Source organism: Copadichromis virginalis, linkage group LG20 (genome assembly GCF_057382275.1).
Source record: "Copadichromis virginalis isolate Kocher_CV1m ecotype Utaka linkage group LG20, C_Virginalis_male_GT1.1, whole genome shotgun sequence".
In the NCBI taxonomy this organism is placed as follows: domain Eukaryota; kingdom Metazoa; phylum Chordata; class Actinopteri; order Cichliformes; family Cichlidae; genus Copadichromis; species Copadichromis virginalis.
Window position 1 is genome coordinate 29036138 of NC_140637.1, and position 27472 is coordinate 29063609.

Here is a 27472-nt window from a genome sequence, read left to right on the forward strand (position 1 = left end):
GTCCTGCAGATTTTAGATCTCACCCTGGGTCAACACACCTGAATCAAATGATTAGGTCATTACCAGGCCTCTGAAGAACTTCAAGACATGTTGAGGAGGTAATTTAGCCATTTAAATCAGCTGTGTTGGATCAAGGACACATCTAAAAACCTGCAGGACACCGGCCCTCGAGGCCTGGAGTTCGAGACCCCTGATCTAAGGGTTTTAAAAGCGATGGTGTGACAGCAACTTATCAATCACAACTCGTTAGCCAAAGACTATATCTTGGATACTTCTCCTCTCAAATGTTGACTGAAATTAGCAAATAGGCCTATAAACAGAGATTTACAGAGATCACAGGAGAGGGCTGTTTTCCTATAAATATCCTATAATAGTTCCAGTATCTATTATTGTAACTCGACTCTCTGCAGTATAACTCAGATCTAAAAAAGTAAAGTTTATTAAACAACTTATGATGGATAAACTGCAAATAAAAACATGCTATTTTCCCTTAAATGCTCGTCTAGCAAACCTCAGATGTGATGAGAAAATCCCTGCTCATGCAGTTGCACATGAATGGGGATGCGACCTGGCCAGCCAGCAAGCAAAATTAGCCTTTTCTGGTCCATCTTTCAGTTTCTCGTAAACCTAGCGAAGCATTTAATCTCAGGTTTTATCATTTACAAATATATGTACAAGTGTCTTTTTATCTATTTGCTTTATTGCTAACCTATAATAATTCAAAGAAGGGATACTGTTTGTTTATTTTATATGAATTTGCTTTTGGTTATGTTAATTTAAGTTTTAAAATTTTAGTTGAATAAAAAAAAAGAAAATTCTGGATTGAAATCTTGGCCTGGTTTTCATATGGTGTTTCCCAATTGCACAACATCGAATGACAGTTTTGCATATGAAGGTGTTGCAATGAAGACCTGCCTCCAGGTATCCATGAAGAAGAGTGTTGATGAGTTTGAGCAGGGTTAGTAGAAAGCCAGTTGACATCTAAAGAGCATATCGAAATTACAACGTTAAAATAAAATCATGGCAGCGGCATCGTGTTTGAGCGGTTAACGCTGTTGCAATACAGAAACATTCCTGGCCCAACCTGCAGGTCAGCTGGGGCCATCTATTGAGTTTGCCTGTGTGGGTTTCCTCCAGGTGATCCTCCCACAGTCCAAAGACTGGATTGCGGGTGTTAAAATTATACTGCATGTCCATGCATGTCTCTTGAATGTAAATAAAGATCGCACTTTCTCCCATGTGTCAACACCTATGTGGTAAATAGAAGTCTGCTTAACATGAGGCTCCGTGTGACCCATCACTGAGGTACGATCCACGCTTAAGGCCAGCGGTTTTTATAACTCAACATCACATGCTCGAGTCACAACACTCAAGCTTTTGTTTCTCTGCGTTTTCAGCTCGTCATCGCACCTGAGCCCCAGACGGGAATGGAGTCATCCAGCTGCATGTGTGCTGTCTATCCATCACCTGTGTTCACATATGGCAGTGTGTGCAGGTGGGCTCCGTATGTCAGCCCCTGACATCAGCTAGCCACCCTGCACGCATGTAAAAGAGCCAATGTTATCCAGGACTGGATAATGGACAGCAGACACCGGCAACTCAGCATGAATGTTTTTGTGCATTTCCAAGAACATTTTCTCTGTCAGCAGGTTTTTTCTGTCTGCTATAACGGCTGCTTTGTTTAGCTTCTGGTTTCATGAGAGGAAAATTAATCTCTTCTTATTTTTCACTCTGTGTTCTAATGCCAGGTTTTCTGCTTTTCAGCACCCGTCTTCTCCAGCAAGACTCATTTCCTCCCAGCTGCTAACCAGACATGAATCTGATGTGGCCTTTTCTTTGGTTTATAAGCAAACTCATCATTAGCCTAGCATTATGACTGAAAACAAGGCTTTACCTATCCTGCTATTAATAATATTAACAAAAAGCTTGCTAAAGCTCACCAGACAGCCAGTCTGCAGCACTCCCCATAGATTTGCAAAGAGATTTGTGTAGAGATAGACTGAACAAAAGTATAAAATTGCTTCCTGGTCTTAAAAAAAAGAAGGGGGGACTAAAAGTCCCTTAAACTTGCATCTCCCAAAGGTCTTTAAAAGCCAGAAGGGGATAACTTCAGAGCCATCAGCTCTCTTACTCTGTGCCCTCTTTAAATGCTTTCCTGATGACTCTAGGTGCATAATCACTACTTTCAAATCATACTGAAGTCTATTTTGCAAATTCTGATTATGATGGAGTCAGAAAGGAGGATTTGGTTCAGTTTCACAGTCAGCTCCACCCCTTAGTGCAGCAGAAACAGGTGAACACCTCATCACAAACCAATGGGAGGCGGTAGCTGAGTCCATCTTTCATGCGGTCTATGAGTCCCACACAGGCCTAGAAACCAGTCATTGTGTAGTCTCCAATAAGCTAGTGAGTGGTTGCTGGCTAGGTGTAACTGTTCACAAAGACAGTGCCACATCAAAAATCTCCTTGAGATTGATTTGCTGCAGTCACCCGTAATTTGCCATCAACTCACAGAACAGGAGTAAAAACTATAACACAAACCACAAACAGATATTGGTCACCATCAAAGCAAAAGCTGTGCCTTAGTCCTGCAAGCCAACCATTCAAAACAAGCTGGTTGCAGAGTTGTAGGGTTTCAAGGCAGGTCTGCAATGTAAACTACAGGTGACCTCAACAATCCCAAGGTTTTCCATGCAGCACCGTATACTTCTTTGCAACTAATCTGACCCAGTGACTGCCAGCAATGTCCAGTACTCACTTCTCAATCAGTAAGGAATTACACACTTTTCTGTCCTCTTGTGCAGCGGTCCCCAACCTTTTTTGCGCCACGGACCAGTTTAATGTCAGACGATATTTTCACGGACCGGCCTTTCAGGTGTCGCGGATAAATACAACAAAATAAAATGATATGACCAAGACAAAAGCTGTGGTATTTTGTAAATATAATAATAAATGCAAATTCACTGTGTAATTGTGTAACTTTTTTTAGCAGCATCCTCCTGAAATGTGCCAAAAACACTGAGAGTAACATCCTCCTCTCTGCCCCTTAACTCATTCACTGCCATTGACGTCTATAGACGTCAATTGAAAAACTTACATTGACTGCCATTGACGTCTATAGACGTCAATGGCAGTCAACGTAAGTTGAACTGAAGCCCACCAGCAGTAAAAGTAGACCTGCAAGGAGGTGCAGGGTTTGCGCACGTAAGGGATTGCGCAGTGAGACAAAAATGTGGTGCAAGTCTTGTTGTGTTTCACTGCCAGCCATTTGAAAATGGCTGGCAGTGAATGAGTTAATACTCTCTGGTAGCTATGGTATGGTAACGCGTAAATATTTATTTCAAAATAAGACACACAACGACAACACGGAAAAAGAGCCAGGGAAACCGAGTTAACGATTGAAAACCCTGAAAACTATAAATTTCACACCCAAGCCTCAACTTTCGGTACGAAAGGACTCACGGACCGGTTTTTTCAAGTAACAAGTAAAGTAAGGGATTACTATTGCAAAAAAGTAATCCGATTACTGTAACTTTCCTGTTAGCACGCTGCGTTACTGTGTTACTAAACCGCGATTTTGTTTGTGAGAGTGTCTCATGACAATGACGTACGAGCGCGTGACGTCCGTGGCAGCAACAGACGTGTGCAGATCAACATGGATAATATGGAGCGTGGGAGAGAGTATGACCATGCAGCGTTTAATGCTTGGAAGTACTGACATTACTTTGAGTTTGATTCTGTAAAAAGTGACAAAACATTAGCATCTGTGAGTGTAAGTACAAAAACATATTTTATTTTATATGCTGGAATATGCAGAAAATATGTTTAAATGTTAAACAAACCTTTTTCTACCTATATTACCCAAATCTTATCAGCTAATATTTATGTAAATATTTAGATTCACGTAAGAAGTTAGCTTTTTATGCAATTTATTATTTACCATTTTACTATGCAGTCTTATACAACTGATGATCAAATTTCATGTAAGCCTCTTTAGAGTATGTTGATGGTTAAATGCATCTTTGTGAAGACCCTGGTAGATGAATATTAAAAATGACAGGAATGCCTGTGGTCTGGTATATGAACTAACAATGGAGGTTCCCAACAATGATGGCAGTAAAAGAACAGCCTGATTAGCGCTGGCTCTTTCTGACACATGCAAGTCAGAGTCAGGGTCAGGGTTAGGTTGAGAACAGCACCAGATGGACCTGTGACAGGAGCATTACAGCTGGAACATCTGGATGCCTTATTACAGGGCAACTGCACGCTCTGAAAGCCATGCAGTCTGATGTTTTCTGTAATCCCCATCTTGCACTGCTGCCACGTCACGTTTCAGCAAACCTGAGCTGAACTCTTCAACTGGGCCGAGCAACAATACCCCGTCCATTATGCTAGCAATGTTAGCACTAAGGGATTAGGCACTACACAGTGATATAATCCTGTGTGTAATAGGCAGGCCGTGGCTAAGGTCTGCCGCAACTCAATATAGTGTGACAAAATGTGGAAAGAGACCAAAATTCCTCTTTTTCAGCCATTAGTTCTGCAGTATTTCTACCAATCAGGGCTGCAGTCAGTGTATGTTTGCAAGGATTCCCTCATTAATAATTAAAAACATAAAACATGGGATAGGCTTCTTTGGCACACTAGGTGGGCTTCTCCAAATGTTTCTAATTTACAACAGAGTTTGGTTTTTTAAAGGGGAAAAAAAGATGATTTTATACTTCTGCAAATGTGCAAACTGAGATATTTCTGCTAAAAATATAGTTGAGATGCTCTCATGGAGAGAGGTGCATGCACGGCTGTGTAACTCTGTGGATGGCAGCAGTGTAAAAGATTGCTTTGCTTCACTTTTAAACTATCCAAACACGCAGTTCTGATAGTTCAGATTTTAACATAAATATTAACAAAATATTGACTTTTAAGTATAAAAATTCTCCTTGTAAGAAAAAAAGAGAAAAACAGAAAATAACTTGTTTTTTTAATCTTCCTAAATATATGACTGGCATCATTTAGGGGTCTGATTACAAGCGCTAAAGGCGATCGTGGCTCAAAGAGTTGGCAGTTCGTCTTGTAACCGGAAGGTTGCCGGTTCGAGCCCCGGCTCGGACAGTCTCGGTCGTTGTGTCCCTGGGGAAGACGCTTCACCTACCGCCTACTGGTGATGGCCAGAGGGGCCGATGGCGCGATATGGCAGCCTCGCTTCTGTCAGTCTGCCCCAGGGCAGCTGTGGCTACAACTGCAGCTTGCCTCCACCAGTGTGTGAATGAGTATTGGAATTGCAAGGTGCTTTGAGGGCCCCGAAAAGCGCTATATAAATGCAATCTATCATATATATATATATATATATATATATAAAAGAAACTGTCTTTACAAAGTCTTTCAGAAAAATCTGCAATAGAGATTTCTAATTTAAGAGTTTCAGATCACCTTTTTGATTGAATTTTAAGGGAAAAAAAATCACAATCTTTAAGACTGGACGATTTAGCTGAAAAAATGTTGCAAGTGAACGTTTAGTATCAGCAATCTTACAGCTTGCCACACTGACACTTAATGCCATGACCTCATTATGTTTGCTTTTCTAAAAAAAAAAAAAACCACACACACACCAAAAAACGTTGGTGCCCCTAAGCTTCATAAAACCGGACTGGCTTCTTTAAGGCGGCAGGTCTTGTGCCTTCAGGTGTGCTCGGGGCCGAGTTTCTGTTTCATTTATTCTGAACACGTTTTTGAAAAAGCTATTGAAACTTGGCCTGGTTTCTGTTTACTGCTTATAGAGCAAGAAAAACAAAGCAAGTACTGACAGCGTGGACTGGGAAAACTGAAAACATTATAGAACGCTTACTTTGTTTATCCAATATTGTTTTCAGTCTTTCATTCGCAATAACTTCTTTATGGAAAGAAGCAAAGGCAAGACACAAGTAGAAGTAAAAAAAAAAGCCCACAGACATAAATATTAAGACAATTTGCACTACATTTTTCCCTTTCACAACATCTTACAGCATCATCTTTGTATGTTAACTAGTTAACTAGAAGAACCGTCTTACCTTATCTAGTTTTGCCTCGATCTCCACCACCTCTGTTTCTACCTCATCAATATTCGCCCTGAAAAATAAAAGCAGGAAAAATCCATTATTACACGTGTGGTAATGTGTAACAAATTGAATTATGTTAACTTATTGGAAAACAGTTGATCTGCAATAGTCTTATTATTCCCCACATTCCCAGAAATGAAACAGAGTTTTGCGGAGCCAGGCGAGACTCCGGGTGTGTTTTTAATGAGCGAGACGCCATCCTGGGAGCAGCTCAGCTCTGTCAAAACAAAGTGATAGACATGGTCTCTCCGCAGCGAGGGGAACATAGCTGTCTGGCTCATCACACAACCCCCAGTCGACCTACTCACTGTCAACACTGAAACCGCACCCAGCCGCATCTGGAGCTCCCCTCTCCACCCTTGAGAGACGTGTGATTTACACCCAGAGGCAGCATGACACAGGCCTTATGAACACCACTCAGAGGCTCCTCCGCATGCTGAGGTCATGTCAGAGTATGTGCGCTGCAAGCACGTCTACGTTCACCGCCCTTATGTGCCGCTCATCTGTTACGGTATGTGCTTCCTGTTGCTGATGGTTTAAAGCTTCTTCATGTAGTCACATTTTCCAATTTTTAGCGTGAACCCCAGGGATGGAAATGTTGGTCAGTCGGTCAGACTGGATCTCTTGTTCCAGGCAACACAAATATCCAAGCAGCTGTACAGTTATCTATGAGGCCTAGAGCACACACACTGTTAAAACTTGGCTTTACCGCCAAATACCAGCAGAACTAATTACACCCAAATTCTGTGTTTGCAGATGGCTGAGCACAGCTGATTTGTCCTGTTTGGGATTTCAAATCTGGGAGAACTGGCTCATCCAGTGCTAGTGTGCAATTTGGAAGTGCTGTGTGTTGAAGTCTTCCTTCACTGTTTAATGATAAGGACTTGTTGGATGCCTGGTTGCTCAATTTAACCACCTTTACAAGCAAATGTGCATTACTGCTCACCCCTAAAGACTCAAAATCGTTTGTTGCTTTAATGCACGTTGAGCCAAAATGAAAAAAGGGAGTGACGTTTTGGAATTATCCAGTGGAGTTAAAACGCACAAGGTAAGCATACAAGTCAAACTACCATTAGCATCAGTCTACCCAAGCGCAAGCACGTCTGCCATCTTGAGCCGCCCGTCAGAAATCTAATGTGTTCATAGTTGATGTGAATATCTACAGACTTAGAGGGAAAGCAGTAAACAACAGGTGTTGTTTGCATGGCAAATTTGTATAGCAAGGTCGAGATGGAGGGCAGGAGGTGTGAGAGCGAGGGAAAAGAAGAAAGATGTCTGACAATTCACACTTTTTTTTTTTTTTTTTTTTTTTTTTTTTTTTTTTTTACACACAGGACTCCTTTTCCAAATTTTATATCAATGTTGTATTACGAATCGCACAGCAGCTCCATCAGATTGCAGTCGTGGCTGGCAGAATAGACATCTCCGACTCATTTCTTCCTCTCTGGCCACTGGTGGATTAATCCGCTTGAACAAGCTCATGGGACGGAGGATGGCACATGTTCTCCAACCCCCACAGCTTCTACTCCCTTAATAACCGAGAGGATTGGGGGAGAGAAATGCTCCAGAGAGGAAATGTCTGTCAAAAGCTCTAACTCGTGCAGAATGGAAACATGCATTACCTAAATAATCAATACCATATTATTCCACATGTGGACACGTGCTGTTGTAACCTCAACTGATCTCCTGCTGAACGGCTCTGAGCCCAACCACGCCCAGGGATTATCTGCCAGTGAGCGAAACTGTTTTCATTGCTGATGTCATTTTAGAAGCTGCTCTTTTTAAAAAATGTGATAGTGCAGCGCTTAGCAGGCGCTCGCTTTTCAAAAGGCTAGTTCTCCTCATGTGTTCATGGCTCCAGCAGTTCTTGGGACTGATTTTAATGTCATGTTTTATTTGCAAATGTCCACAGAAGAGTTTAGATGCTTAGGGTGGGGTTTTTTTTTTTATAATAATCGACTACTTGTGAGTTATTAAGAAACGAGATAAGGTTAAAAATAGATAGCAGCTGTTCTAGCAGACTTGCTGCCCTAAAAAAAGTAGTTAACTTCTCAGGGTGATTGGTGAGGTGGATCGTGAGGTGTATTGTATTTTGGGCCATGTCTGCTGCGGTAAAGCAACAGATGAACCTGAAGGAGAAGCTTTTGATTTACCAATCCATCATGTTGTAACCCTCAACTATGGTCATGTGCTCTCAGAAGTAACCAATCTCATTATTTTGGAGTAACCAAAACAATGAGGCTGTTGTGAGAAAGGGTGCTTGTGGGAAATGTGATTATGTACTCATGCTTTCATTTTTTCATTGTAGGTAGAGAGGATTAGAAAGCTATGCTTAAACTTGGGTGATTTTGTTTAGAGTGCTGAAGTGGGGAAGACCGCAGGCAGGACAGTTGAAGGGGGGGTACAATGGGCGGGACACCAAACCCATAAGACTGTGTTGACTTCCAGTTGTGAGCCAGACCTCGCTAGACGTAGTGGGGGTAGGCTAGTTAGCTAGGTCTCCGGATCCATCTGTATTTTATTTATTTTAAGCGCAAATAAAGACGTCTGATTTTGGAAGTAAAAGTTTCCGCCTGATCGCTACCATCAAAAAGAATCCGTGAAATCGGCGTACTTCAACACTGTGAATATAAGGGTCTCTGTTTCTTCGAGTCTAAAGGAATCCCAATCAGGGGAAGACCAGAGCTCGCTGAAAAGATTGTATGTTTCATTTTGTCCAAGATTCAAGATTGATGAAGGATGGGTGGATGGATGTTCAGATGATCCTTCATGTGGTGAGAGTAGAAGCTGTGGTTATCAAGGTCGACCACTGGGCTTAGGCCAACCCTTCAAACCAGCTTATTTTTCATTATGGCTTTATCTGCTACTCATTATTTAAATCCACTAACTGATTATTGGATAAAATACAGAAAAATACTGGGGAAAAAAATGCCTACCACAAAATTTACAATGGGACATCTGAACTGTTTGATGAGATAAACCAAAGAAGATTTACTTCTGCTCAATTTAAGTTTTCTTCTTCTCTTCACGACATACAAGGCGAGTTCAGGATCAAAAATGGGTCGGAAAATTAAAACCAACGTGCCATTTATTTATATCCTACTGCTGTCACTAGTTCTGTGTCTACAGTTTAAAACTAAATGTCAAAACTGAAAATTAAAAGCTGAAAATACCTTCTGCTGGCTCACCTGCAGTACCATGATAGTCCCCACACTTTTGGAAATCACAGGTTAGTCAATGTAATGTTTGTAGGTTTTGTCTAATAAATAGAAATCTGTGATGTTTAGCCCTGCCTGACGGGGGGTCAACTTAGGCCAGGCTTTCAAAACGCTGGCAAAAACCCTGATCATGGAAAATGAAAACCTCAGAATGTTTGGCATGATAACAAATGACTGAAACTAACCAAGTGTTTCAGTTCCAGTCTGTTGGGCAAAGTGGAAAAATCCTCTCAAAACATCGTGTACACAAACACAAAAGATGCCACAAACATTAAACCTCAGTTACGCTGGTCTAACAACACCATAATGTGAACAATGTGTGTCTTGCAGTGATGGACGAGTTTCGGGTACAGCGTGGTGACACCCCAGCTAGCCGTCCCAGATGTGCAGAGACCGGCTCGTAGGACAGCTGCTCCCTCCAAGCTGTATCCCCCCCCCACTCCCCTTTTTTTCTGAATGCACACGCCTCCTATAATACATGCAGATGGAGCCTCGGGCCTGTAGCCACGGTAACCGTCTCTTAAGTGGGCCGCAGAAGTCCCTGATGTGCTTGTGAGCTGACCCTCATTCACACCAAGAGGAGTGGGGAAGCCAAATAGTGCCTTACGCGACTCATTACAGGGCTGGAGCGACAAGAGACCACCTCCATTAAAACCTCATCGGGAGCCCATTAAACAGCAGTACATCCAGATGTGGTTCACACAGACGCCACCAATCAACTCACGTAAACACGGCGCTCCTTAATGGCTGATTAAGACCCAACAGCAACACCCACAGTACATTTAAAACACGCCGTCTAAAACATTCATCCGACATGAAGCCGTGTAGTTAAGCCACGGTGTAAAAACATAATAAACACAGAGATTGTGCTGAGCAAGCTGCAGGTCTGGTGGTTTCTGGCTGGTGGCGTGCTGACTGGGCATCCAGGGGAGAGGCTGAGGTGCCTTTTACTGGCCCAAAGTCACAGAACACCTCTGTTTCTCGTTAATTCGAGAACCACTGCACGTCTTAACCAGTTCCACCTGATGCTAAACGGAGATCTTTTGAAATTCTGGAAGGTAAATAAGTGTGATGTCCATGCTGGCCAGCTGTTTTGTGGTTTAAAGTATCTTCTCAGGGAAAATGTTTTCAGTTCAGACAGCAGTGGTGGAAAATTTTAGTCACATCCTTCACTTAAACCAGGTTATTTTTGTGTCCACCTTTGGGTTCTGAGGTTAAGATGTCAGTTCAGCTGGTCTCTAACTATGTCTTAGTCGTGTACCGAGGTTATTTGGAGCTTTTTATCTCAAGAACAGCTGCTGCAGCAGCTTAAGAGCAGAGACCGTGATCCAAAACAGGAAAACAATAAGCTGAAATGCTAATGCAAGAGCTGCAGATTGAAGCGATAATTCTCTTTACAACAACCTTTCTCTCTAATCATATTCCACTGAAAACATTACATAAACATTACAGTGAAATAACATGTTTGTTACAAGTAAATGAAAGGAAACAGTCAGATTAGTAACATGTACATCACAATCATTCTAGACCTCAGCTGTCAAACGTGTGGTTTGGGGACCAGAACCAATCCACCAGACGTTCCAATTCAGCCCACTGAAAATTACAGGAAAGTTTAATTGGTAAAGATGTGTGAATCCCTCACCAAAGGCAAAACAGACACACAGGACACCGAGCGAAACAACACAAACACAACCTGTTTGAACAGGTGAGTTTTAAGCTGCTCTTTATAGGCTGTCACAGAGTCACAGGTGCAAAGAGAGAGTGGGAAGCTGTTCCGAAGTTTGGAAGTTAAAATTTGGAAGTCCCAATCACCCTCAGTTACACAGAATCACAGGAAGGCTCTTATCCAGGGATCCGAGAACCTGGTTTGGAGAAAAGTGGGAACCAAGATTTTAAACTGAAATCTACATCCAACAGGAAGCCAGTGCAAAAGTTTCAAAAATAGGGTGATATGTAAAGATTTATGGCAGTAAGTTAGTCAGTTTACCTGTGATGATTGTTTACTGTTGCTATGACAATCACAACAGCAAAAACATCCATCAAAATGTCAGGAACGCCTGCCATCAAGCATTGAATGAACATCAGTGTGAATCCTGACTTACTGTTACAAGCCTGGACATTTAAACATTTAGACAACCTAATCCACAAATCACCACATCCCAACAGCTCCTCTCACGAGTGGTGGGTCCCCAGCAGGATGGACTCATTTGAAATGAGTCCTGCCAACCACCACGTGTCTCAGCTGGCTTCGAAACACCTATTTGCACTTGTAATATGAATAATATGCAGGATCTTAACCTGTCAAGTATTCAGTATAAAAAGTCCTCAAATAAATGTGAGAGAAAATGTATTTTTACAGGTTTGCAGTAACACAACAAAGGAATGGAGATGAAGGAATACCTTCAGCGTTAGTTAAAATGTATTGTTTTGGCTGCAGTGTGTGAAGCTGTGTGTGATGCTGATGAGCATTCATATCAGAGAGGGTTGTGTTTTGGAGGGAGACACTGAGGCAGAGCCACCTGGTGGTCTGGGCGGACAGCAAGCAGGTGGGATGCTAAAGAGACTGCAAACACTGGGTGCATGTAATGACCCCTAAAATTCAACCAGACCGACAAGCGTCTTCCAGCTGGGGCAAAACCTGCGGCTAAACCTCCAGACAGCAAGCCCACTGGGAGGATGAATTAGCCACTGAGTGATGAAGCAGTGTCAGCACACAGCTGTGCAATAGACCCACTGTTATCTTTGAGTGATCATCAACAATCAGCACACTCTTCAGCATGTCCGCATCATCATTCAAACCCCAGTGAAGCGCGGAGGAAAGGTGGGGTCGGATGAAGGAGTGGAAACGAGGGACTGGAGACGGCACGAGCGTATCTGTAAGTCTGTCTGAAGGCGCGGTGATGGAGCACTTTCTGTCTGGAGAAACTGCATTTTGTCACAATATTGATTGCTTTAGTGCCCTAATTGAGGCTGGACTGCATGGCTGAATGGTTGATTATTGGAGGAGGGAGGGTGAGTGTACTCAGCATACCCCCTTCAGCTACAACTTAGGTTATTTTTAGCTGCATGGCTCCTAATGCCCTCTGCCCCCCCCCCCCCCCTCCCCCCTCTTGCTCTTCCAGACCACTCACTGCGTGAGCTAAAAGCAAGATCACAGAGTCACCCCTGGCTATGCCATGCTGACCATTAAATATAAATCTACACAGTCCATTTTCAGAGCTCTAACTCAAAAATAACTTCCCCTGAGAGATGACTGGCAGGACTTTCAAACTGTGGATTTCTCCCAATGCTGGAGCACTGAGTGTCCTCTACTGCAGCCTTTCTAAAAACCAAAAACACTAGAGCTAGAGATAATAAGATGTTCTGTTCTGCAAATGATAGCTTTTCCTTTTTAAAATTGATTATTTTTAATGTGATGTTATTTCAGTTTTTAAAGACTGCTTTGCAAAAATAATGCATTAGTTGGAGGCGGCGATGGATGGCAAGACGATGGTCAGACACCAGGTTTTTTGGTGTCAGTTTCTAGTATTTAATTTGTATTTTATCTATTTAGCAGATCTGAATCTGTGCAATGCATCAATACAGTCGCTTCAAACTAAGATGACAAAAACCAGGTGGTTTTCATAAGGGCTCGCCACAGAAGGTACCCCATATGTTTGATTTAGCAGATGTTTCGCATCGGATGCCCTTCCCACCCCAATGGGATGTGTCTCCTCCCATAATAAAACCAAGGGATCTTTCGCTTGTTAGGCCATATTACCAAGAGTCAAAGTTGTAAAATGGAAGTCCACAAACTAATCAGTGATGTCATGGTGATTAAACCTATCATTTGTTTACAATTACTGAACTAAACTGACAAGTACACATACATGACCACAGGCAAAGTTCTGTCTGAACATTTTCTCCTTCTCATGAATCACCATGTTGGAAGAATGCTACATTTTTTCCCGTGATATGTTATTTGAGTTGGGACTATTATTGCTGTGTGACACATAAAGCTGAGGAGGAATAGAAGCAGCCAATGAGTAAGTCGGGGTAAGCAAGCGACCTACAACTACAACCAATGATGCATTCACCAACCAAAACCCTGTGACCTCCGTAGAGATTTTTGTATTCATACAGTTGGTGTCACATTTATTTCATCTTTTACCAAGACTTGTGCTTTTCTACGGTCTGCAGTAACCCAATCATTTACGGTGCAGAGGGAGTTCAGATGTTTGCAGTAAAACCCTTCCCAACATATGTTCAAAGCCCTGACTATTGTTTCATAAGCCTTGCCTTTATTTTCCACTTGAAAGCTTAGATGTGTCACTCATACTTAAACTGAACGGCTTTCTGTTCTCCAACAGCTCAGCTCAAATTTCTGCCACAGACTGTGCTGACTGCGTCGCCGCATTAAACCCCCAAACCCTCTTCAGGAACACACATCTGTGCTAATGGCTTCGCAAAAGTGACGTGTCTGCTGCAGCGATAATGACTCATTTATGCTTCAATTGCAGCATCGCTGAAAGTAGAGATTTAGTTACATGTACTGGATGTGTGAGCTGTCACTGGGTTAACGTGGATGTATCCAGATAGGAGCACGTTCAGGGCATACTCTGCAAGTGAAGGGAAGCATTCACCCCCACCACCAAATATCTGTTTTATAGCCAAATAGCTGAGTGGCAACCATTCACCAACTCTGGCAGACAGACTGCCCTCCAAGCCCACCCACTCATTTAGTGGGTTAATACAGAGATCACCAAACGATTTCAAGTCTCTGATCTTTGCCTCTGTGTATGGAAACTCGCTGGTGTCAAGTTCAGGGAAGGCACGGACCATTAAAATGCAATTAATCAATAAAACAATAATAACAAATGGACTATGTTAGTCAGCTCAAGATCAAAACTGATATCAGATCCAAATATTGAATCCCCAGCTTCAGTGCATGTTCTTTTATTAATTATATTGAGTTTCATTCTTTGAAAACTTTGTTTCTACTCTTCACTGTCAAAAAAGATGTTAACAGTGGGCGTTGGAATTAAGGATGTTGGTGTTTCTTTAGTTAAAAAGACCAGTATAAACATTAGACATTGTTGACATTAAGCAGATTTTAATTTAGTGAGTGTGAGCTACTACTTTTGTTTTATTCTATTATTTCACTGCTGTAAAAGCCAAATTCCTCTGCAGGTATCACATTTTTAAGTTCTGAAGGTGAAGATAAGTATTTTGCTCCAGGGGACACCTGAACTAACAGATCCAGCGGGATAAGCTTCAGGATGCTGGTTATTTGGGATCGCAGGGGCTCAGTGAAGCCCAAAGAAAGGCAGACTGAGTTAAAGCTGCTCTGTGAGTGTCAGAGCCTCTCATATGATCGTCTATCATCCGTTCCTCCCTTATGACTTCACTGTAAAGAATTCACCAGAGCCAAAACTCTGATAAGATGTCAGGAACTTATCACACTGTATGCATGTGGAGCCCAGCTGAGCTCACTGCTAATAGGCCGCCATCAGATCTCCGCTGAGACCACTGAGAGACGTCTGGCCCAGAAACAAAGGCCAGGAGAAGCAAAAGAGAAAGGTGAAGAGATAGGGAGGATATCTGGACTGCACACGACCTCTCCAAAACCAACACCTGATGTTTTTTCTAGCCAAGTGGGATAGAGTCTGGCTGCGTGTTAAGCGCTCCACCTCAGATGACCAGTCTGCCTGCTGTGGCTGAACTTTTGCTCGTCTGCTCCCTCCACCATCACCACCACTTCCTCCTCCTTTTCCTCTGTCTCTGCCAGACCCATGCCAGCTCTCCCTCATTCGTGCTTGCATTGGCTGTGTGATACTCCTCCGAACACCACAGACCACAGCACATAAATCCTGAGGGAAGCAGCACGAAGCTTGAAGCTTCTCCTCAGAAAGAGATGGAAAGGCACAGCGAAAAATATTCAGCGTAGAAAGAAACTAAAGAAGATTCAAACAGAAGCATTAACGACTTTTTGAATGCCAACAGTAATACCACAGGGACTCATTTATACTAGCATTTGCATTATTTTTTTAATATAAGACCATCTCACTGTCAGAAACTATAAATATTCACTGTTTCTTTAATATTTTTTTTAATTCTGAAATGGCAATTACATCTTCATTTGGTCCCTCTGACTCCACAGGAAAAACCACAGGTAATTAAAAAAGTTCACAAAAAAGCAAATTCAACTTTTATTGCTGGTTTTTGATCCAGCTGTGGTTAGAGACGGCCATCCATCATAATTTACTCTCCAAGTCTTGGTGAGCGATCTCGTCTACAGTGATGATATAAAAGATAGATGATGTTGCCACATCCACACACAGTCTAATGGTCTCACAGCTCGGAACACATACACACTTTTTCTTTTAAAACATACAACTTAATACCACTTTACCCGACTTACATGATATCTATTCACTTCTATCTGCAAGCCTGCCAACATATGTGGACTATCTGCAAATCTGTATTAAAACTGTCTATTTTACAATGTTACATTTTTTTAAAAAGTGAAAAATATTATGTAAAACCATAAAACTGAGGTATTAGTGTTTATGTGTTTTTCCCATATCTATTTGTATTCAGTGTGTTAGCTCCTCCGGTCTTTATTTTTGGTGAAATCTGATTTAAATCATCCTCTCTTTAGTATCATAATGGTTATTTTTAGACTTCAAAAATGTCTCTACAAGGCCTTAGAAGGTTTCATACAACTTTTACACTTCTGACAGTGGCTAAACTGGCTTCATCTGCAAAATTACTGGAAAAACAAGACTGCAAGAACAAAAACGCCAACACATAAGCCAATCAAACTTTGCAAGCTGTGCATGACAGATTCTGATTTTTTATGCTCTCTCTCTCTTCCGTTAGTCTGTTATGTCCTGCTGGACCTTGAAGAATGCGTGCATATTTTCAGAGCTTCCCTTGGTGAGAGACTTGAGCTCTGATGCTGTCCATCGGCCAGCTGATCACAGGCAGCAAAGCGACAACGCAAACAGGCAGGGAAACACAGAGCAGGGGATAAAATTCCCACATAATCTGAGCAGATGAATCCCATCTTCTCAATGCTGCACGACAACAGAGAGACTCTTCAGCAGAAACATTCAAATCAAGCAACACTCCTGCAGCCAAGTGTTGCATTTATATCCTGCCAAAATGAAGGATGAAAATCAGTATGTATCTCATAACAAAGCATGAGATAAAATAAGAGGACTAGTTCGGCGTTTTAGGATTTTTTTTTTCCTGCTGATCTTGCAAAGCTTTAGATTTTTTTTAAAGCCTAGTCGTTTTGAAAGCTGTGTCTTTCCTTTGTTCCCTGGTTTCTCCTCTATTTTAACACTCTCAAGTTTCTCTTTACTCACTCCAGTCACTGCATACAATTATAACCATCTACCAATGTAACCTGGCCACCCAAAGCCTGATTAAGTGGACGGGTCTTCACATATACATGCTAGTTTGACCATGAAAGAATTATTTTGCTGTCTTAGCTACTGCTTCATCACTTCACCTCCTCTACCTGCAAAGACAGAGTAAAGTGAGACTTTATAGAACAGAAACTATACAGTTTTATCTTTAAATTCTAATATTTCAATTCCACTACTGTATAAATAGAACCCAAGCCTTTTTATTGCAGCTCAAGAGGTAGAGCAGGTTATCTACTAATCAGAAGGTTGCTGGTTCAATCCCTGCCTGCTCCAGTCTGCATGCTTTGGGCAAGATACTAAACCCTGAATTGCTCCCAATATGTTCATCACAGTGTGAATGTTAGATATAAAGCACTTAGGCTGAAAAAGCATATATGCATATATATATATATATATATATATATATATATATTATAGATTATCATGATTATGAATAGTTTCTTCCAGTAATTAGCCACAATCATGCAGCCCTGCTCTACATAATTAAAATAGATCAACCGATTTCAAACTTGTTATTAAATCATCAGATACTTGCAGACCATGAACCACCTCCTGTTAACAGTTGAAGAAAAGTCAAGAGATCACTAACGTCAGTACAAGTCGTCCTCTGGGAACCACAAACGTCCGTTTAATATTTCATGGCAATCAAGCCAACAGATGTTAAGATATTTCAGTGGACCAGCTGTTAACCAATTACCAATTATACTTCCAGTATAACTATATAACAGGCGATTTTTTAACATTTGAATGTAACACTTGCTCAGAAAGAGCTGCACCTTATTCACACTTAAGAGTAAGCACTGACTGCCAAACCCCGACCCCGCCGTGACCTCTGAGCAGCTGCCCTCGGCCCTCTTCTGCAGCACAGAGGGACTCAAAGACAAGACCAGGGCTCGTCTGCCAAAGAATCGGGAACGTCACGGCATATCTCCTCCGTTTGCTTCACAGCTGCGCAGAAAAAACAGCTGAGGTAGCCTTTCCCGCTCTTTCTGAAATCACGCTCGCTCAAATTCGTAACCGTCTGCTTGAACACATCCGCGAGGACGCCGTGCCGACACACTCCTAACAAAGACATCTACACATTTTGGACTAAAGCAAAAACACATGTTAAAGGCAGTCAGAATAATTACCACATGATAAAAGGCTCTTTCATGTACAAAATATGCAAATATGTCAAGTACAGCTGCCTCGCTCTCATTGAAGTCATCCTCTGAGATTCTTCTAATAAGGAAAATAACGTTTCCATTTATAACTCGTCTGGCTCGCGGACTTGCGCCAAAGAGAAATGGCAAAACATCTGGATTATCTAATTTTAGCTTCTTCTCAGACAGATTAATGTTAGGGTACACAAACCTGAGTTATTAGCTGGATTTCAGGGCTGAAGACTTGCATCAAGAGTGTGTAAAAGCACAGCCCCGAAATCCACAATTATAACCCTGAAAGTCTCTCTCCTGTTACATCGGAGTTGGATCCGTGATGGTTTTCTTTCCCGTGTCAGCCTTTCCACTAATATTTCAAAGCTTTAACTGCAGGTCAGCTTTGGAACAGACGTCTCCTGCACAATATCTCCTTTCATTCTGCAGTCAGACAGCTGGATGGATTTCAGCACTGAAGACAGTCAGGAGAGAGTGTCTAAAAGCAACATCACATCTCCATCATACATCTGACTGTGGATCTCTCGCTTTTGCCTTTACGAAAAACATATTTTCAGAGACTCCTGATCTATTTGGATAACCTGAAGGGAAGCAGTCAGATACCACGTGTGTTCACTGGTACTGCTGAGTAAGCTCAGATTATTTCCAAATACATGAGCAATAAGGAGGCTCTTGAACCTACCAGCAGCTCCAGAATCAATTTCTCTGATCAGGGCTTGGGCTTGTATATAAAGCTGATGACTGTACAAGAAAGTGAAGCCAAACTAGGCCCAGTGTTTCTCTCAAACAGACTGGACGAGTGTATTTTGTGACTCATTTTAGCATTTCTTTCACCTGGCTTTTATTCTGAAATTTGATGGCTAACAAACTAGTTCCAGAGTTTTTATAGTTTGGCATTTTTAAATAAGTATAGTTTTACTGTTAGTTTTAGTCTCCTCAGTTAATATTAATATATAACTAAAATATTTTATGATATCTAATACCCCCCGGCTAGCTCCAGCTCTTCCTATCTCATGTTTCCCCGCAAACTGGCTGGACACGTAGCTAATGTTGTGCTCATGAATGTCATTGGGTTGCTGTCCAGAAAGTCTATCGCCCTGCAAACGGCGCTTCTCTAACGTCGCTGACAGCGGTTCTTGTTCTGTGAGCTAGAACGCCGCCCAAACCAGAACCTTCAGCAGGTGAAGAGCAGCTCAGAGAGACTTCAGAAGTGAACTAGGACTACTTCCTGCAGTTGCAAGTTACTTGCTGTGGGAGTTGTGTATTAAACCTACACAACTGGCAAAAAGCAATGCCGGCATTTATACTTACGTACGTATTGCTTTACAGTTTTGCAGACAAAACATTTGTTGGCAGTGGAAAGTGTCTGCCCCACCCAATGTCAAACAAATCCACTTAAAAAAAAAATCAAAGATGTTTATAACTACAGAAAGTAGTTCAATTTAGCTGAAAGAAAAGAACAAAACAAATAATATATATATTATACTGTAAGGTGCTTAATAAAGGATAAACCATCTGTATCATTTTCAAACCACATGAAGAAAATACAAAAGAAATGTATAAACCACCATAAAAACTAAAATTAGTCTTTACACACTGTACGACACATCACACCTTTAAGGCTCTTAAAAACCTCTGGAGCTTTGAGGTTAGAAACCCATTAGCTTCCTAATAATATCCCTAGTCTTTAGGGATATTATCTGAAGTCACTGAAGCGTATAAACACAACAACAGACTCAGAGAGGAAGAGAAGATGAGGTCCATCTACAAATGTAACCACCAATTTCAGCGTCCGGTATTTACAGTCGATTTGGAAGCAGACATGTTTCGAACTTCCCGCTGACAGCGCTGTTCTTGGAGAAGGGAGACAATGAACGGGAACGGAGCCAGCGAGTCCCGCGTGACCTTGACTTGTTGCAGGTCGGTGGTGAAGCTATTCTAGGGATTTCATAAACAATACGCTCCCACTTTGCTCGTAATACATGAGCGCACAACAATGCAGGTTTCACTCTCAGCGCTGTAATGGATAAAACACAAGTGTGAGAGCAAAACCACCGCTGCGCGCCGACGACCAGCGCAGTGTGATGCAACAGCCTGCGAACACACTTCAGCAAATGTCACAAAGAAATTAACACACCACATTATCTTTCTGTTCTTCTGACGCTGTGGTCTAGTGATCCCAAAATGGGAAAAAAATTAAATGTGAACAGTTAATTATTCATTCATAAGGATGAAACTACAGGACAGAAGGAAGCTGTAATAACCTTAAAATATTTAGCCTCCAGTTTTTAGCTTAATCTGGCAATTGCAACGCTACAGTCTACCTTTTATGAAAGTTCACACCCATGGCCATATTCAAACTATAAAGATTTCGGTCTCTGGTTAAATATCACCATCACTTTAAAATCCCATGTAGAACACATATCACAAAAATTGAAGACATACATTGGAGTTTTGCTGCTCACCACAGTGGATCATCTGCATGTCTAGCATCCTCCCCTGCCACACCCACCCTCACCATGTCCTCCTTCATTACATCCGTGAATCTTTTCTGTGTTTTTCCTCTTTTCCAACCAGCTGGAAACCTGGTTGGAAATGGTCGGTTTAATTCTAGACTGAACTGGTGGAAACACTCTGATCAGCTGCTAAATCAACTGACCTCTTCTTTGAATGGATGCCAACATCACTTTCTTGTATTCACCTGAAACCTTGCTGCGTTGAAGATTAAGTTGACTGCAGGTTTAAAAGTGTCACCACTGCACAATTAGAAAAAAGTGGCTGCAATTAGCTTTTTAACAAGCTAATTGCTTGTTAAAAAGTTTAGCCACCATGCACAATGCAGCGCCTGCTCCATACATCCCCCTTCAGCTCTGAGGGTGGGAAGGGGGTCATACAATTAGGCCACCACAGCCCAAGGGGGAAATGGCAACAGTCACATAGGGGGAAATGTGACACAGATTAACCCTTTCAGTAGAACTCCACCCCTATTTCAGGAGCTGGCCTACAAGTTCTTCCTGTGCATCATAAAGGGGAAATGGACAGCCTCGGATTGAGTGTTTATTATTACATAGGAGGCAAGAGGATATGTGTGACGTCACAAGAGTATTGTACAACCGTCTGGGAAGGAGGGACAGGCCAAAAAAAGGTCAGGATACGTGAGGTCTGGGATGGCGGCGTAGGTTTATACTAACTCAGGGTGGTCCGAGATGACTGCAACACACAAAAATCTCAATGAAGATATTTGGGATGCAGGAGACTAAAGAAAGTCAACACACACACACGCACACACACACACTGAGAGGCCTGAGTTGTGAGAAACGTCCTGGACAATGTTCCATTGAAGGGAGGAAGACAATAAAGCCTACAGATGTGCTGCTTCTCTCAGCCTTTTTCTAGGCAGCATACCAGGCTGTCGGAGTAAAATACCAGCACAGAATAGCTCACAGAAAGCCAAACCTACAGTGCAACACCCTGACATTTTGGTGAAATAGCTGAAATCCCCCTAGTGAAAATCCCTACACAGGCGTGATGTGTCCGGCTGTGACAGGGCTGAGCTGGGAGTCTTCCCAGCATTTTTGTGGGTTAAACATGCAGCTTGGCTTCCACTAGAAAGACATACCAGACGTGTGAAGCATTCAGCTCCTTCCTGTCTAGAAGCTTGAGAGATGGTGCTTACAGAAACAGCAGCTTCGACACGGCTTATGCTCACATCCTTTTCAGGCTGCACAGACTTTAACTGGGCTGTCTGATGTCTTAGTTTTAATCCAGAAATCCACAAAAAAAAGAATTAGCTTATTGACAGACAGTCAAAGATAACAGGAGAGCTGTCACTTCCTGCGAGGTTTCCCCCAGGTGTTTCCTATGCACCGTGTCAGCAACATGCCCCTTACGTCACTCTGGACCCTCTTAACCTAACCCTGCCCATGAACCTGAAAGTTGAGGTGACCGTCAGCGGTGATTTAACCAGACCATGACACTGCCAGCAAGGAAGCATAGACAAAGGCAGGCAGGGTACAGGGTTTGTTCTGCTATTCAGATGTGAAAAAGTCACACAGACCCGCAATCCAACAGCAATTCAGCGAAGTGCAGCGTGGTGGGACAGTTGTCTGCGCTCAGTTAACAATGCAGAAACAAGGCACTGAATACAGCCCCCCAGAGAATCGCAGCATTGCCAGCTCTGCCAGACTCAGAGCGACGAAAGAAAAGAGCAGAATTACACAGTTTTGTGAGAAAACGAGGAGAGAAAAAAATGAAGCCGAGTCACGGCTCATTGGCCTCTTCGGCAAACTCAACTCTCAGAGGTGAGCCGCAAACAAGCATGGAAAACAGTGAGAAAACAATGAAAAATGAGTAAAGTGGAATGCAAAATACTGACTGCGCTGTTGGTTTAGCAAAGGTCAGTGAAATAATGTGACAGTTGGTGGTTTAGTGACTGGAGATTAGGTGGGTAATACAACAAATTCTGCAACAGAGTCGGGTTAGTAGGTCGTCTGACGCCAGTAAATGTGACAGGAGTCAGAGAAAAAGCACAACTTTTAAACATTTCTACACTTTTCTTCATTATCAAAGCTAAACCAGTGATAGCGGTCAGTACATTAATGCCGATGGCAGGAAAACAGAGACCATGATTAGAGATGAGCTGAAAAGAAAGGATTGAGTATTAAAGTCAATTTTTAAGCTGTGCATCTGCAAGCTGCTTTGCAACCCACCACTGCCCCAGCTCCTATTTCATGATATATGTGATTTAGGCTACGTCTACACTAATCTGGTCGTCTAAAAACGCTCCGCATCCACACTATCATTTTCAATCGTTTCCGAACAGTTGTTCATCCACACTGAAACGACTGAAAACGCTTGCGTTGCTGTATTGCACATGCGTGAAACGTAAGACGATTCGACCTGTCTCATTTCTGTCTGCCGTTTATTTACTTTCCAGCTCTTTGAAACTTTGTTTTTTAAATGGACTAACAATGAGGTGGAGTGTTGCTGCAAGTAACACAAAAGTACAAAGTTGCAAAAGCGAGTGAGAATTAAAGAATTTGAAGAAAAGCTATCTGGAGCATGTACAAACTGATATTAATCTTTAACAATAATTGCAGGTTAGTCAACCAGAAAATGAACCAACTGATCTACACAAAGCCAAAAAAAATTACAAATCCTCACTTTAAGGATTTGAGAGTGTGTTTCTTCAGTCACAGCAGTTTTGTTGGAGTGCAAAAAGGAAAACTCCGTCTTCTCCTTTTGCTCCTCGGTGGACTTTTAAGTTTTATTACTGCTGGAAGATATTTAAGAGATTTACGTTGTGAATCAGAGCTAGGTGTCATAACCGAAGACTCAGCAACATCCTCACACACATCGTCTCCCCAGCGTTTTGCCCTTTATGCTGAACCTGCTTTCAATATTTCAGCAAACTGACGTACTTCCTGAACCGTCCCCAGACCCTGTTCTGGTCCAGGCGTGACCAGAAGTCTACCCCCGCACACATGGGAAGGCAAGGGAGGACGGAAAGGGAAGAAAAGGGGAGAGTATGAGGCAGGGAGTGAGAGGGATGGAGCAAATCAAAAACAGATGCTTGTACACGTGTGATTCAGCATTGCAAATCTGAGCCGAGTCGAAGCCCAGCGAATTCCTCCTGCGTCTACTTTTCACACTGTCGGGGTAACAGCTTCGTATTTTCGTTGGATGTGCAGTCACTTTTCATTCCTTGGGTAGCGACAAACAGCCACAGCTGCACTGTGAAATTCCCACTACAGTCGATAACATTATCCTATGTAGCTGTGAGCTGATGTTCACACACCTGGAAGCCACCCAGCCAGGGAGGCTTTCCATGCAGCCCGGTCATCAGGGGAGCCATTATAGAGACATGACATTAAACAGAGAAAGCTCTCCAGTCACATCTTTCTATCTGTCCTATTAAACCTCAGTTAAAATCTCTGTGAAGCTTATTTTATGTGTAAAGAATTCAGTGATAAAAAATCCCTAATATGGGTTATCATGTCTGCTTTCTGTGAGTCTGCTGACAAATGACGCAGAGCCATAAGCTCACAGCCAAACCCAGAGGACAGCTCCTCACATGCTGCTGCTTTCCACTGGAGGGCAAGTTTAAAAAAAAAAAATAGCATATCAAAAACACAGCTGACGCACGACAGGCCACAAGATCGAAGCAGGTCAACCGCCACACGCTGAGGACATTAGGTATTTCTGATTGTCTGTCATTAAGAGATCAATTTTGGATGGCAAAGCAGATTTTTATCATCCAAACCTTTTGTCATTTTTCTGTATTGCCCAATCATGAGCGAAGGCAATAAAAAAAAAAGAATACCAAGAAAAAAATCCATGATGTAAAATATTTTTATGCTTTTTACACCCCGTTTCAGTAAAACTGACACAGCATTTCAAAAAAAGATCAATCATGGTCAAACATGGTGGTGGCAGTGTAATGTCTGGGGTTGCTTTGCTGCGTGAGGATCTGAACAACTTGTCATAATTGATGGAACCAGAAAATCCTGAAGGAGAATGACGGGACATCCATTCGTCCAAGTTCACCTCTGAATGGCTCAATACAAAATCAAGGTTTTTAAGTGGCCCAATCACTGCAAAGTTCAGAAGGAAATTAGATTCAAATGCTTTGCCGGACCTTAAACAAGTTGTTTCTGCTTAAAAACCCTCAAATGTCGCAAGACTAAACAACTCTGCAAAGAACACTGGGCCAAAATTTCTCAACAGTGTTGTGAAAAACTCTTTGCCAGTTATCTCAAACACTTGATTACAGTTCTTGCTGCCAAGGGTGACACAACCAGTAATTAGGATTGGGGGGCAATTAGTTTTTAAACACAGGGCCAGGTAGGTTTGGATAGCTACCTGGTTTTTAAATGATGGAATCATCATTTAAAAACTCGGGAAAACCGCTGTAAATTGTTCAATAAGTGTAAAAAAGTGCAAACAGAACCATCACATTCAAAAGTGCTTTATCTGATTTAAACGAATCACTGGAAAGCAAAACAACCTTATTGCAGACTTTGTGTATTCAAATCAAAGTGGCTGTTTAGCATTCATTAAACTAATTTTCCAGCTGCTAAGTGAACTCCAGAAACATTTCTCCTTTTGCTACTTTTCTCCTCCACAAAGCCCCAGAAACTGTTTTTTCTTTTTAAATTTAATTAAGTCTTTCCATTTAGAATTGCTCAATCCATGAACCCCAGCAAAGTTGATCTAAAAATGTGAGCTGTTGTCCACATTTTAAACAAACTGAATCATCCTTTCTCAAGATTTTTACTTTTCAGTCTGTCCAGTTCTTTCTTTATTTTTTAAATATATTGTTGGGGCAGAAAAACTGGAAGAAAGACCAGTGGGATTATATACAGCAAATCAGAGTGGATTCATACCCATGCCTCTACATTTCTCTTTTGGTATATAGGTCGCCTTCTCAACCTGGTAAGCTAAACCAGCACCCAGCTAGTTGGTTTTAAATACATTTGATTTCTGAGCACATCTTAGAAAACAGCTTAAACTGGCTGCTTAGCTTAAAGTTAGGTAACAGTTAACCAGATCCAGTTATTACAAAAGGTCCACAAAGTTTAGCATTTCAGCATTTAATTAGGACATTTGATTTGCTTAATTTGTCCAGATGCTGCCATGTAGGAACTTCATTTAGCTGTCGCGTAACTGCTATTTCTTGAACTGAGCAGATGTCGAACTTTGAATAACCCAAAATAAGACAACCCACTAACTGGCGATAGTTGTGTTAAGCTGTGAGCTTCCAAATTGAAATTAAATGGATTTGGTTTGTTTCTTCTGACAAAAGCGGCATGTTTTTATGCTAACTGGCTGCTAGGCACACTTTCGTACTTTGAGCTTAAACAGACACCCAAAAGTGATGCTAATCCTCTCATCTTACTCCTGGACAGAAAGCAAACGAGACCATTAATTCCTTTAATGTGAAGTGAAAGCAATAAAAAAAGAGAGAAAGAGACAGATGAGAAAAGAGAGGAAGAAAAAGCCACGCCGCTGTCCTCACAAATTACGCCGGCCTGTGCTGCAGTACATCCGACAGCTGGAATTCACAGTGTGATTAATCCAACAGGAACGTTATCCAGATTATTTATATTAACTCAAAGTTATAGTCCATTTCAAACAGCGCTGAGTCACACTGAAGCCCAGGAAGAGCTGAAGGTGAGTAGATGAAACTAGTGCATATTTCTCTATTGCTAGTGACACAGGTTACATAAGTTTTCACTGTTTCCCTTAATTTTTTTGGATGTTTCCCGTCATGTTTTTTCTCTTTGCCAACAGTTGAACAAACACATGATGCGGACTGTCTCTGGGCAAATTGGATCCCTTCTCCTGCATATCAGGGGAAAAGTTGATTTTCTCTTGAAAATTGTACGAGACATCTGATATCTGCAGACATAAAGAATTAGCATCAGATGTTCCATAATCCAATTTGTTGGGAAAAATAAATGCCAAGTTGTGAGAGGTTCTGTTGACCCACACTGTGAAGTAAGACCAAAGGCTGGGATTATCAGCATAAAAAGCTGCTCAGTGTCTGTGTGATCCTGTGCTTACTGGCCCAGCTCTTGTTTTCCATCTCTCCTGGCCCGCATTAGTCATTGCTTTTGCCGCGGGTTGCGCAAGGAATACTAATCTCAATTTACTACAACTCATCCATCATTTAGTTGCCACAGTGCTGATTCAACGTCTGCGGCGCAGCACGGTCAACCTGCGGAAACACCGGGCGGCTGATCTGAAAGCGAATCGAGAGGAACTGAGCAGCTGTGAGGTCGGGCTATTAGATTTCATTGCACTTGATAAACTGTCCGTGCTCTTGGTCTCTCCTGGCCGTGCAAGCGGCTCTGGGCCTTTGTAATCTCTCGGGACAGATCAGCACAGCACTCGGTATGCGGCGCCCTGCTTTTCACGGCTCTTTGTGTGCACAGTGTGTGAAACGTCTTGCTTTTCATTAAAATGAAATGAGGGGGACAGACGAGCGGCCTCCTTCGACACAAAAGGCACAAAAGGGGTGACATCATCTCTGCATCACAAATAGGTTTTACCAGGGATTCAATTCCATTTACACAAATCATCAATTAACTTTCAGGATTTAGACGCAGAAATAGTCTAACTTAGGTATGCAAGAGGGGTTGGCAACCTTTACTATCAAAGGAGAATTTGGGCCACATTGTAGCCAAAAAACAAGAATCAAAAACGAGAATCAAACGCATATTTATCCTTTTTAATATATACTATTGAGGTCTGTACCATCAGGTGGCTTTGACGTGCAATTCAGTTGGTGAAATATTCACTTTCTCCTTTGACTCAATGTGTGACGAGCAAGAGGCAGGTCTGACTGCGAAACCACACCCTCAGTGTCACCAGCTAATAGGCAGGTGATTGACAAATTACCCTCCTCTCTTTCTTTCCTTACTAAATATAAAGTCTTGAGCAGTCAGTCAAGTTCAAAAGAGACCCATTCAGCTGCTGTGTGACCTTTTCTTTTTCACAGGTCGTCATTAGCTGCCTGACAGCGACACATCCAATCACAGAGTAACAGAGCATCCCTCCGGCTTATCCACCACGGCACCAACACTGCGTCA

General features: G+C 42.1%; 1 protein-coding gene and 1 long non-coding RNA gene across 3 annotated transcripts in view; one reads left to right on the forward strand and one right to left on the reverse strand.

Moving 5' to 3' along the window:
* Positions 1-10231, forward strand: part of LOC146685066 (uncharacterized) — a 49760-nt gene extending 39529 nt beyond the window's left edge. Inside the window, exon 3 of the long non-coding RNA XR_014917228.1 lies at positions 9641-10231. This is a non-coding gene — a long non-coding RNA (uncharacterized LOC146685066). The remainder of the gene's footprint in view (positions 1-9640) is intronic.
* Positions 1-27472, reverse strand: part of LOC146685067 (arf-GAP with coiled-coil, ANK repeat and PH domain-containing protein 3-like) — a 70358-nt gene that overhangs the window by 36719 nt on the left and 6167 nt on the right. For both annotated transcript variants that reach the window (XM_085444477.1, XM_085444476.1), the window contains exon 2: positions 6045-6102. In XM_085444477.1, the coding sequence (XP_085300603.1) occupies positions 6045-6102 (58 nt within the window). The remainder of the gene's footprint in view (positions 1-6044; positions 6103-27472) is intronic.